Genomic DNA, 13,405 nt, shown 5'->3' with positions numbered 1-13,405 from the left:
CCTCGCACATATCTATCACCTCCACAGTGTGCCGCGGAAGTTTAACTCAGATCAGAGGGTACAGTTCACAGCCAGGTTCTGATAGAGTTGAATAATAGAGTTGTCCCAGGGTTTAAGCTCAGCATTTCACCCAAATACTAACAGGGTGGCAGAGAGAGCCAATGCTGTAGTGGGAAGATATTTCAGAAGCTATGTCACCTACCAGCAAACCAATTGGGCAGAGCTCCTGCCATTTGTGGAGGTGGCATATAACAATGCTGTCCATAGCAGTATGGGTTTTACTCCCTTCCGAGTGGTGCATGGAATAGACTTTGTTCCCATACCTGAATACTCTCGGGAATCCCCTTCCCCTGTTGGCCCATAGGAGTGGATAGAAACCTTCCAGGGGGTGTGGGGATCCATAAAATTGGCCTTGAGAAAAGCAGCAGAAACCCACAAAGTACAACAACAGGAAATGGTCTCTACAGAAGCCATTCCAGGTGGGGGAGAGAGTGTACCTGTCGACCAAATACCTGAAATTGAAGGTCCCCTGTTGAAAATTGGGTCTGAAGTTCCTAGGCCCAGTATCATTGTGTGGATAATTAACTTTGTGACAGTGGAGCTGAAACCACCCCAACTGTTAGGGAATGTCCATCCCGTCTTCCATAGTAGTCTATTGAAATAAGTAGGAGAGGCCTCCGTCCAGTCATGAACGGCACCAGTATCCAGCCCTATGGAGGTAGGGGGTAGACCCATTACAAGATCGACCAGATATTAGATTCCCAGCTACAAAGGGGGCAGTTGCAATACTTGGTCCAATGGAAGGGTTATCCCATCACAGAGGCCTTCTGTGATGACCTAGGGCATGGCACAAAAGCAACACAGCCAGAGAATAGTTCTAGCTCCCCTTTATTACTCCAACTTTTCCCCCAAACATCAGTAAGCAATGTGAGCAAATCAGTAACCAGGGCCAGCAGTCTAGTAAGCAAGGTTTGTAAAGCAGTAACCAAGGCAAGAAGTCCAGTAAGCAAGGTTAGCAAAACAGTAACCAGAGCCAGAAGTTCAGCGAAGCAGGCAAACCAGGCAAGCCCCACAAGACAACACAGTAATTTCCAGACGTCAGCAAGTGCACACAGATGCTCCACAGATTCAATGCTTGTTCCCAACAAATGCCCCTACCACCGGCATCTCTTTTACATCTCAGCCCCTCATAGCCAGCTCAGTCTGTGTTGTTCTCACGTTCTCTCTTCTCTGCGTGCTCTAGGATCAGGAGGTCCTTGCTCATCATCTGAGCTCTGTCTCTCATGTTCATTTTGCCCCTGTTCCTCCCTGTCTACAAGCTGTTCTAATCCTAAAATGCCTTGGCCTCACTGGCTCTGCCCTTCCGCAGTTTCCTCCAAAGCCAATTTGGAACTCATTGTGTGCCAGAGTCTGGCTTATTAAATCCAGGAAGCCTCAACATGTGTGGCATATTGCTGGTTTAGGTCCGGTACTCGGACCTTTGAGAAATAGCTTGTAGAGCATTATGTACTAAATTAAAAGTATATAAATTTATAAAGTGTGTTTCATGTACAGCTTTTACATTTATGTACTGTCACTTTATTGTTTAATTTACTTTTTTTACTTTGTACATCTTTACTCACTCTGTCAAAATGCCATCAGCAGTATCTCGTCCCTCTGGAGTATCCCAGAATACCCTGGATGTTAATTTATTGGGTTCTGCTATTTTCTCCTTTACACTTGGACACTGAATTCTTGGCGATTCCATATCTATATATAAAAACACAGACAAACATGATGATTTGTTTTAAGCTAATGTTTACTGAAGCATAGAACATTTTTAAACAATAGTAATAACATTAAGCCACAAACTGCTACCAGGACAGTTAAAATTAAACTGTTGAATATTAAAATGAAATTATGTTTTCTAAAATACTAGAGAACTATTTATAACAACACTTGTGCAAAGAAATAAAATGTTTTACACAAAGTGATTTCTTGCCTATTCTTCAATTTTAGTTACCTGTACTTTTCAAAATTATTCTAATTTTGTAAAAATAAGTGCTTTTTCTATTCAAAGAGTCTTCAGTTTCACTACATTATAATTGGCACCCCCACTTTTGTAAAATACTTTTACCCATTTTTATCATTCATGTTGTATTTCAAGGAAACATGGTTTCTTTGGAGAAGAAATTATTGTTTTCAGAAGCTCTTTTTCAGAAGCTACTCTGAAAAGCTAAAGAATCAGTTCTCAACAAATGAACCAGCAAACATGTGGAAAACTCTTAAAAATATCACCAGTTACAGCAAACCACCTTTCCAAGCTAAAGGAAATCAATAACTGCCAGATGACCTGAATGTGTTTTACTGTAGGTTTGAGAGAAAACTACTGCCATCCATCCCCACGATCCCCATCTCAGACACACCAGCAACAGCTAAGCCTCCTACAACCTACCCTATTCCATTGGGCCCACCACCTCTGGTGATTACAGAGAATGAGCTATAAAGCCTATTTCACAGACAAAAGCCAGGAAAAATGCCAGATCCAAACAAGATGACTCCTTGTTTAAAAGCTTGTGCTGACCAACTGCCCCCCATCTTCACTCGATCTTTAATAAATCACTAGAGATGTGCTATGTTGCTTCTTGCTTCAATTGCTCTACTATCATCCCAGTGCCGAAGAAACCCTCCATCAAGGAACTGAATGACTTGAGACTGGTTGCTCTAACATCTGTAGTTATGAAGACCTTTGAAAGACTAGTGCTCGGCACCTGAGAACCACCACGGATCCGTTGTTAGACCCCTTGCAATTTGCCTACCGAGCAAAGATCGACAGATGATGCTGTTAATATGACTCTGCACTATTTCCTGCAACATCTTGAATCTCCAAAGACCTATGCAAGGGTCCTCTTTGTAGACTTCAGCTCAGCATTCAATACCATCATTCCAGATATTCTTCTAACTAAACTAAATGAGATAGCTGTACCTGACCACACTTGCAAATGTATCATAAGACAGGAAGCAGCAGATGAAATTAGGCAAAAATCATGTCAGATACCTGTACAATTAGCACAGGAACTGGCTCTGCCGCTTCAGGGGGGCGCTGGGTCATGCCGCAGTGCCTGCCCTGCTGCCTGTGGAGCCGTAGAGCTGGAGAAACCTGTGTTGGTGTGACTGGGGCTGGGCGGCTGGCTTTTCTGCCGCCGCCATTCCATCTTGGATGCAGTTACCCCTCCCTCCCTCCTCTTCTTCCTTCACTGTGGCTTTGACTTTGGACACCGTTGCCACTGGATGCTTTGCTCAGCATGGGCCCTTCTTTCGTTGTCGCCCCGGCTACTGTGGCCCTAGTGCTCTGGGCCTTGGGACCTCAAGCGTGCCAGGCCCAGAGGAACTGCTGCCATGTCGATTACCGTTTTGCGACATATGGCCCCCCCAGAGAGGGAGGACAGGGTTGAAGAACTGGGGAACTTGCTCCTTTCAACCAGCGCCAGCCTTTCCAGTCCCCCAGACTTTGGCACTCTTTCCCAGACTGCGTGGGGGAAGAGTGAGGAGTTTTCCTCCCCCCCAAAAAATTGTTACCATCTCAGCCTCCTCAGACTGCGCTGACCTAAGAATCTGCGTTTTAATTTGTGTGTTGAGTGCATGATAGTATGATTGTGAGAATGAATGTGCCTACTTTTAAATTAATTAGTTAATTATTTTTATTGCTGTTTTTGTATTTTAACAATTATTGTGGGGTGTGTTTGTGCGGAATGCCTGTCAAGTGAATGTGATGGGACTGGGGGTGTGACCTGGAGCCCCCTCCACTGAGTGCAGAAGCAGAAGTGGATGGGGGCCCTGATCCGCCCTTCGCCCTAGAGTGAATGCTGTGTGTGTCTTGCTGTGAAGAATGGGGGCCATGGGAGAGGGGGGGTCTATGGGTGGGGAAGAGGGTCGGAGCATTTCGGTCATTACCGGGAGGGGCAGATATGATGGGAGCCATAGAGCTAGCCATTACCGGGGAAGGAGGACTCGCTACATTACAACAATTTCTTGTTCCGGCCCTTCAGGCTCACCTCAAGAACCTGGTGGCAGAGGAGTTCAGGGCCATGGTCTCAGGTTGCTGTTGCTAAATGCCAGGTCTGTTGTGAATAAGGCTCCCCTCGTCCGGGACTTGATGGGTTTTGGGTGCTTCACCAACCACGACACCAGAGAAGGGGTGGAAAAATGCACCCATTTTTCCGCTCTTATTGCGTCCGCAGAATCTTGCCCAGCTGCCCTGTTTAGGGTGACCCGCTCCCTCCTGAAAGGTGAGGGGGTGGTGGAACTCCTGCAGGGAAGGGCCAAGGAATTTGTTCAGTTTCTGTTGGACAAAATCACTCAGTTTCGGACAGACCTAGACTCCGCTTGGGCAATACCAGCCGAGGTGCCGAGGGCAAGTCTAAGTCGGTTTTCCTGGGATGAGTTCGATTTTGTCACCCCTGAGGAAGTGGATAAGGCCATGGGAGCGATGAGCGCCTCCACCTGCTTACTGGACCTGTGCCCCTCCTGGCTGGTTTCGACCAGCAGGGAGGTGACACATGACTGGCTCCAGACGATCACCAACAGTTCTTTGCAGGAGGGGTCTTTTCCACAACCATTAAAGGAAGCGGTGGTGAGGCCCCTCCTCAAGAAGCCTTCCCTGGATCCAGCCGTCCTGAAAAACTACCATCCGGTCTCCAACCTCCCTTTTGGGGGGAAGGTTGTTGAGAAGGTGGTGGCGCTTCAACTCCGACGGACCTTGAATGAAGCGGATTATCTGGATTCCTTTCAGTCTGGTTTCAGGCCTGGGTACAGCACAGAAACCGCTTTGGTCGCTCTGACCGATGATCTCTGGCAGGCTAGGGATAGAGGGCATTCCTCTATCCTGGTGCTTCTTGACCTCTCAGCGGCTTTCAATACCGATTTAAATAACTACCGTCCAGTCTCCAACCTCCCCTTTGTTGGGAAGGTTGTTGAGAAAGTGGTGGCCTCTCAGCTCCGGCGGTCCTTGGAGGAAACCGATTATCTAGACGCCTTTCAATCTGGTTTCAGGCCTGGCTACAGCACGGAAACTGCTTTGGTCGCAGTGACCGATGATCTCTGGAGAGCCAGAGACGGGGGCCATGCCTCTGTTCTGGTGCTCCTTGACCTCTCAGCAGCCTTCGATACCATCGACCATGGTATCCTTCTGCGGCGGTTGCAGGAGGTGGGGGTGGGAGGCACCGTTCTTCGGTGGTTCTCCTCCTACCTCTCGGACAGGTCGCAGTCGGTGTTGGTTGGAGGACAGAGGTCGACCCCTAGGCCCCTTAATTATGGGGTGCCGCAGGGGTCGGTCCTGTCCCCCCTCCTGTTCAACATCTACATGAAGCCGCTGGGAGAGATCATCCGACGGCACGGGATAAAATACCACCAGTATGAGGGCGATACTCAGTTGTATCTGTCTGCCCCATGCCAGCTCAGTGAAGCGGTTGACGTGATGTGTCAGTGCCTGGAGGATGTTACGGTCTGAATGGGGGTGAACAAGCTGGCTCTCAATCCTGACAAGACCGAGTGGCTTGTGTTTTTCCCTCCCCAAAATTGGCCATGTATTCCATCTCTCAGGCTGGGGGGTGAAATTATATGCCCCTCAGACAGGGTTCGCAATTTGGGAGTCCTCCTGGATCCACAGCTGACTTTAGATCACCATTTGTCGGCTGTGACCAGGGGGGCATTTGCCCAGGCTCTCACAACAGTCACTCACGCCCTTGTGACCTCAAGACTGGACTACTGCAATGCGCTCTACATGGGGCAGCCCTTGAAGAGTGTTCGGAGACTTCAGCTTGTCCAGAATGCAGCCGCGCGAGCAATTGTGGGTGCGCCTCGGTACACCCACGTTACACCTATCTTCCGCGAGCTGCACTGGCTGCCTATTGGTCTCCGGATATGCTTCAAGGTGCTAGTCGTCACTTATAAAGCCCTACATGGTATTGGACATGGGTACTTGAGAGACTGCCTTCTGCCAATCACCTCCCATAGACCCATTAGATCCCACAGATTAGGCCTCCTCCGAATTCCATCTGCTGGCCAATGCCGGCTGTCAACCACCTGGAGGAGGGCCTTCCCTGTGGCTGCTCTGGCCCTCTGGAACGATCTCCCTGTGGAGATTCGGACCCTTGCCATCCTTCAGGCTTTCCGTAAAGCCCTTAAGACCTGGCTGTTCCAGCAGGCCTGGGGCTGTTTAGTTCCACCCCTACTCGAATTGGTTGTACTTGTTGTGACTTTTTAAATTGTTTTGTATTGTTGTTTTGTTTCTGTTTTACTCTTTTGTATATGTTCCCCTTCCCTCCTGGTTTGTCAGCTGCCCTGAGTCCCTTTGGGAATAGGGCGGCATACAAGTCGAATAAACCACTAAACCAGCCACCACTAAACCATCGACCATGGTATCCTTCTGCGACGTCTGGAGGAGGTGGGAGTGGGAGGCACCATTCTACGGTGGTTTTCCTCCTACCTCACCGGTAGGTCGCAGTCGGTGTTGGTTGGGGGACAGAGATCGACCCCTAGGCCCCTCAATTGTGGGGTGCCGCAGGGTTCGGTCCTGTCCCCCCTCCTATTCAACATCTACATGAAACCCCTGGGTGAGATCATACGACGGCACGGGATAAAGTACCATCAATACACAGATGATACGCAATTGTATCTATCTGCCCCGTGCCAGCTCAGTGTAGCGGCGGACGTGATGTGCCAATGCCTGGAAGCTGTCAGGATCTGGATGGGGGTAAACAAACTCATACTCAATCCCAACAAGATTGAGTGGCGGTGGATGCTGCCCCCAAGGACAGTTCAGACAGTCCATCCTTGATCCTGGGGAGTGAAAACGTACACCCCTCAGAGAGGGCTCACAATTTGGGGGTCCTCCTGGATTCACGGCTGACACTGGAACACCACTTGTCGGCTGTGACCCCCCCTGGTCACAGCCGACACAGGCGAACCTGGGCAAAGGCCCCCCTGCCTTTGCCCAGGTTCGCCTGGTGCATCAATTGTGTCCCTACTTGGATCAGGGTGCACTTCAAACAGTCACTCACGCCCTTGTCACCTCAAGGCTCGATTATTGCAATGCGCTCTACATTGTGCTCTACAATGCGCTCTACATGGGGCTACCCCTGAAAAGCGTTCGGAGACTACAGCTAGTCCAAAATGCAGCTGCAATACACCCATATTACACCTATCCTCCGTGCGCTGCACTGGCTGCCAATTGGTCTCCGAACGCAATTCAAGGTGTTGGTCATTACCTTTAAAGCCCTATATGGCTCAGGACCAGCGTATTTGCGAGACCACCTACTGCCGCATACCTTCCAATGGCCGATAAGATCCCACAGGGTGGGCCTCCTTAGGACGCCATCAGCCTGACAGTGTCGGCTGGCGGGGCCTCGGAGGAGAGCCTTCTCTGTGGCTGCTCCAACCCTGTGGAATCAGCTACCCCAGAGGTCCAGACCTCACCCACCCTCATGGCCTTCAGAAAAGCTGTTAAAACCTGGCTGTTCCGGCAGGCCTGGGGCTGTTGACCTTATTATGTAGCGTCCAGCCCCAATCAGAACGTATGCGTGTTGGAGAATTTTTAAATTTTTTGTTTTTATTTTTATTTTGTTGTTTTTCTTTTCTTGTTCTGTGTAAGCTGCCCAGAGTCCTCCGGGATTGGGCGGCCTATAAATCTAATAAATTGAATTGAATTGAATTGAATTGAATAATGAGATAAATTTTGGTAGAAGCATTGGTGATAACCAAAGGCAAGCTGATGGAAGGAACAGATGGAGGGTTTCGAGTTTTTATAGGATATGCAGTGAGCAACAAGTTGCTAAGAGAAATCCATATAAGATTTACTAAGAAAGTAATCAGAACACTAATACTACAAATGGCAAGAGATATAAGATTGCACTACTACTGGAAGGACACGGGATGATGTAATGGAAGGTCATAATAAAAATAAAGTTAAATTTAGTTAAATTTAGAGTATTATGTATAAAATGGAATGATAATAGTTATAGGCAAATAAATGTGTAACAATGATAATAATGCATATATATATACACCAGTTTGATAATATGAAATTTTATACAAATTGTAAGTGAGGACTATGGAGAGGATATTTAAAAGCCTTGTTATTAAATTAAATATTAAATATAAACAATTTTTATATAGAATATGGTATAAAGATGTAATATTATTGAATGATTTTAGGAGGATGTAATGAAATGCCATAATATAGATTTACTTTAAATTTAGAATATTTTATATAAAAGGATGTAATAACAGTTATAGTCAAAAGAATGTTTAATAATCATAATAATTGTTTATATAAATATTGGATTGATGATATGAGAATTTGTGTAAATTGCAAGCGGGGACTATTGTGAGGAAGCACAAAGCTTTGTAACCAATTGACATACCGTATGTAACTGGAGGATGATTTTTATGTATTGTGTGTGTCTATGTCTGTCTGTTTTGTTTGTTTAAAAATATTTTTTTAAAAAAAAGAAACAAACATAGACTTTAGCGGATAATTAGAACTGCAGAAAAAACAATTGCTACCAACCTGCCTTCCATTGAGGACCTGTATACTGCACGAGTCAAAAAGAGGACTGTGAAAATATCTACAGACCCCTCACAACCCGGACATAAATTGTTTCAACTTCTACCCTTAAAATGATGCTATAGGGCACTGCACACCAGAACTACTAGACACTAGGATAGTTTTTCCCCGAATGCCATCACTCTGCTTAACAACTAATTCCCACAACACTATCAATAATTTACTAGGACTGCATTACTATTATTCTTCTCTTCCTTCCTAGTATCTATCTCTCCCCACTTATGACTATAACCAAGTTGCTTCTATCTTTCAATTTATATTGTTTTTATCTGTTTTCTAGTACGATTTGATAGCTTATTAGTAACCATGACTATCACTAAGTGTTGTATCTTTCTATTCTTGATGAATGTATTTTATTCTCATTATGTACACTGAGACCATATACACCAAATACAAATTCCTTGTGTGTCCAATCACACTTGGCCAATAAAGAATTCTATTCTATTCAAATATTTTTTTATTTTAGTTTGTCAAACATGGAAAAGACAACAGGTATAAGTATAAACATAAATATGAACACAGTAAATGGGTACGAATAAATGGAGACAGTAGGACAGGGATGGTAGGCATGCTGGTGCACTTATTCACACCCCTATTGACCTTTCAGGAATGGGGTGAAGTCAACAGTAGATAGACTTAGGTTAAAATTATGGGGGTTTGGGGATGTAACAACAGAGTGTGGTAGTGCATTCCAGGCATTGACCACTCTGTTGCTGAAGTCGTATTTTCTGCAATCGAGTTTGGAGTGGTTTACCTTGAGTGTGTATCTATTGTTTGCTCATGTATTATTGTGGTTGAAGCTGCAGTAGTCACACCAAATTTCAAATATCTGGTCTTGATTTTGAAGAAAGTGGAATTATTCAAGTGAAAAAACATGGCAGAAGACTAGGAAACAAAAGCTTTAAAATTCCATCTGCAGTCTTTTAAATATTTTGCTTGCATTTGGATATCTTCCATATTTTTCAGAGTATAAGATGCACCAAAGTTTTGAAGAGGCAAATAATTTTAAAAAAGTTTTTGTACTCTGTAAACTTCCCCAAAATGGCCAGTTCTTCGCAAAAATGGACCTGTTTTTTTTTCAAAACCCCCCAGCATGAATAGCCCTTAGGAGCCCTGTAGAGTGTTCCTGGGGGGGGGGGGGTGATCAAAAAACAGTCCTGTCAGCTTCTGCTTTGCTATTGCTTCTGCTGCCATGAAACGGGGAGGGAGGGCATGGTATTTGGGAGGGGTTACTCATTGTGCTGGAGGAAGGTTCTGGAGTTCATCGACTGATTGGACTACGCATGCGTGGGTGTTTCCCGCCAGGACTAACGGCGTCGACATTCCATCTTCGTGATGCCTTTTGAAGTTATCTCACACCTGACACTTGGAAGACTTATGATTGGACTGAGACTATGATGCCAAGGGGTGGGGAATGGGCTATTCTATATATCAATTGCTTTCGTGCCTAATTAATCAGATTTCGCTACGCTTTGCCTTTAATCATTCTTAATTAGTAAAAGTACACTTGATTTCCACACATGGAGTCTCGTGGTCTTTCTTTCCTAATTAATTAATGAAGAGGATCTGACAGTTAGCGAAATCTCATTAACACCCTACCAGGAGGTTACAGCCTTCTGTGGGGGGTGAAAGCTACAAAAAAAGACGAAACAGAGAAAATGTCTTCGCATGCCAGCAATGGAGAAATGGAAAAAGAACCCACTGATATCTTATTTCCTGAAGAGTTGGCTCAGCTGGAAATAACGAGCCCTGCAAGTCGTCCCCCCCCCCCCCCGTTGGTCCTTGTCGGTGGGACAAAGAGAAGAGAGTGCGAACTGGGATGTTACCAGAAGAAAGCACCAGGAAAGGCCGTTTGAAGCGGGGGCCGAACGAAGACCCCAGGAAAGAGGTCAACCTGATTTCTTGGAACAGAGGTACTCTGGGCAAAGATTCAGGGAGGGAGAAGAGACCGAGAGGGGGTGGGAGCAAGAAAACCCACGGGCAGCTTCACCCCCCCCCCCAGCCAGGGGTGCTGCCAGACCAGGGGCCCCACCCCCCAGAAGACGCAGAATGGCTAAAGTCCCCCCCTTAACTGTAAAATATGATGGAAATCCTAAGAAGCTGGGGTCTTTCATCATGCAGGTTTATAATTACATGGAAATCTATGGGCCCGATTTTGAATCAGACACCATGAAAGTACGCATGGTTTTGCTGGCTCTGGACGACGAGGCCTCTGACTGGGGAACAGGCTTGCACCAGGCAAATTCCCCCCTCCTGAGGAATTTTAATGCGTTTATGGGAGCGTTCAAGAGACGATTTGATAACCCCCTGACTGAGAAACGGGGCAAACTGAAATTTATGACCCTCACGCAGGGGGACAGGCCGGTAACCCAGTACATTCAGGAGTTTCAACACCTGTGTAATTACATGAGGGGATGGAGTGAAGAAGCCCTTTTGGACAATTTTGCTTTGGGCTTGGATGAAGATATTTATCAACAATGTGTTAATCGCCACCTTCCCAAACGCTTAACAGTTTGGTTTGAAAATGCAGCTGATATTGAACTGGATTTAATGAGACTCCGATGTGCAAAGGAGGAGAGGGAGAAGCAAAGGGAGAGAGCTGCGAAATCTTCCCCCCCAAGCCACAAAACCCCTTTCGGAGTGAGAGGCGAAGGGAGGGGAGGCCCCTCTGGAAAACCCAGACCTTTTACCTGCTTTCGTTGTGGAAAGGGAGGCCATCGCGCACCAGAATGCCGCGCCAAGCTACCCACGACCGCCCCAATCCCTTCCAAATGGGAGGGGAAATCCAGCAAGACCCCAGACAAGAAGAGAAAGGAAGCCGCGTTCGCTGTAGATTCCACCACTCCCCGCAATTCAGCCAGGCCTTGGAGGGAGAAGCTGACGTCTCCACCAGCTCCTCTGATGACTCTGATGACGACGCCTTGCCTCGCTGGGTGAGTTCAAACAAAGGCCCTATGCTAATCCCAATAGAGTTGAGAGTTCCGCCCGATGGGGGGTCAGAAAGCCTTCCCGCCCTCCTTGACTCAGGCTGTTCCCGCTCAATGATCAATCCTGCTATGGTGGAGAAGCTGGGCCTCAAATTACGAACTTTAAAAACCCCTATTGTCTTTTGTCAAATAGATGGGTCCATCGCAGGGGGGGACCCGCCCATTTCTTTACAGAGCTCCTAGAGATGAAAATGGGATCCCACATGGAACTAATCTCTTTTATTGTGGCTCCTGGGATGGACAGGCCACTCATTTTGGGCCTCCCTTGGCTTCGAAAATGGAACCCTCGCATAAATTGGAGGGAGGGTTGGTTACGCATTCGCACGAAAACTCCTCCAGAAGGGGAGGGCGTTCCTTCAGAGCCTGTTAGCTGCAGTCCTGTTTTGGCCGCCAGAGGGCAGGAGAGGATTGAAGGAGAGGAAAAAATTCCAAAAGTGTATTGGGACCTGAGAGGAGTTTTTAGTGAGAAATCTTCCGACAAACTTCCGCCCCACAGGCCTACTGATTGCTCTATCGACATTTTACCCAGGGTGAAGCTACCAAAACCCCAAATATATTCCATGTCACCTAGGGAAATGGAAGAGATGAGGAAGTTCATCGATAAAAATTTGGAGCGGGGATTCATTGAGCCTGCCCGCCCTAAAGTCGCTGCTCCTGTGCTGTTCCGTGAAAAGAAAGATGGCTCTCTGAGATTGTGTGTTAATTTTAAAAACCTTAACGCCATATCGGCCCAAAATCTATACCTGCTACTGTTGATGAAGGACATGTTAGCCCAATTGGGGAAGGGCCGCATTTTCACTAAACTGGACCTCAGGGAAGCATACTATAGGGTCCCTATAAAGGAAGGAGATGAATGGAAAACTGCTTTCAACTGCCCTCTTGGTTGCTTCCAGTTCCGGGTCATGCCTTTTGGCCTGCAGGGGGCGCCTGCAGTTTTCATGCAATTAATTAATGAGGTCTTGCATGACCACCTTTACAAAGGCATTATCGTATATTTGAACAATATCTATTCTCACACTTATGACGACCACGTCACTCTGGTGCGCACGGTTCTGAAAAAACTCAGGGCCGCTGAACTTTATGCCAAATTGTCCAAGTGTGAGGTTCACCAGGCTAAGATTGACTACCTCGGTTATCACATCTCTCCCGCCAGCATTGAGATGGACCCTGGGAAAGTGAAGGCGGTCACTGAATGGGAAGCACCCCGAACGCGCAGACAGTTGCAAAAAATTTTGGGCTTTGCTAACTTCTACCGTCAGTTCATTCCTTCTTTTGCCAGGATTGCGCTTCCTATCACAAATTTGCTAAAGTCCAAAGGTGGGCCTAAACCTAAGCCTAGCAAACCACTGGATTGGACCATGGAATGCCAAGTTGCTTTCGAAAAACTAAAACGCCTTTTTGCTGCGGAGCCGGTCCTGAAGCATCCCGACATGGACAAGCCTTTCGTCGTCCAGGCTGATGCCAGTGATGTCGCCGTTGGGACCGTCTTGCTACAAGCCAATGACCAAGGTAACTTACAACCATGCGCTTACACCTCACGCAAACTTACGGACACTGAGAGACGTTGGGCCGTTTGGGAGAAGGAGGCGTTTGCGGTGCGATGGGCCCTAACCACATGGTGCCATTTCCTGGAAGACGCCAAGCACCCTTTTGAGGTGTGGACTGACCACAAGAATCTGGAGGCGTTGAGGACCCCGCGCTGTCTTTCCCCTAAACAGATGTAGTGGGCCCAACATTTCAACCGTTTCAATTTCACGCTCAAGTACATCCCTGGAGGGAAAAATTTCATGGCGGATGCTTTGTCCAGACTCCC

At 46.9% G+C, this 13,405-nt stretch overlaps 1 protein-coding gene across 2 annotated transcripts in view; it reads right to left on the bottom strand.

Moving 5' to 3' along the window:
- Nucleotides 1-13,405, bottom strand: part of SRPX (sushi repeat containing protein X-linked) — a 209,135-nt gene that overhangs the window by 49,785 nt on the left and 145,945 nt on the right. Inside the window, exon 5 of one of the 2 annotated variants that reach the window (XM_087721794.1) lies at nucleotides 1,623-1,749. The exons of the other annotated variant lie outside the window; for it this stretch is intronic. Within the exon in view, the coding sequence (XP_087577920.1) occupies nucleotides 1,623-1,749 (127 nt within the window). The remainder of the gene's footprint in view (nucleotides 1-1,622; nucleotides 1,750-13,405) is intronic. 2 annotated transcript variants of the gene reach the window in all.

The sequence above is a fragment of the Thamnophis sirtalis genome, unplaced genomic scaffold (assembly GCF_051295495.1).
Source record: "Thamnophis sirtalis isolate CommonGarterSnake01/CBP01778 unplaced genomic scaffold, rThaSir2_p1.2 scaffold_8, whole genome shotgun sequence".
In the NCBI taxonomy this organism is placed as follows: domain Eukaryota; kingdom Metazoa; phylum Chordata; class Lepidosauria; order Squamata; family Natricidae; genus Thamnophis; species Thamnophis sirtalis.
This window is presented reverse-complemented; position numbering and strand designations above follow the sequence as displayed.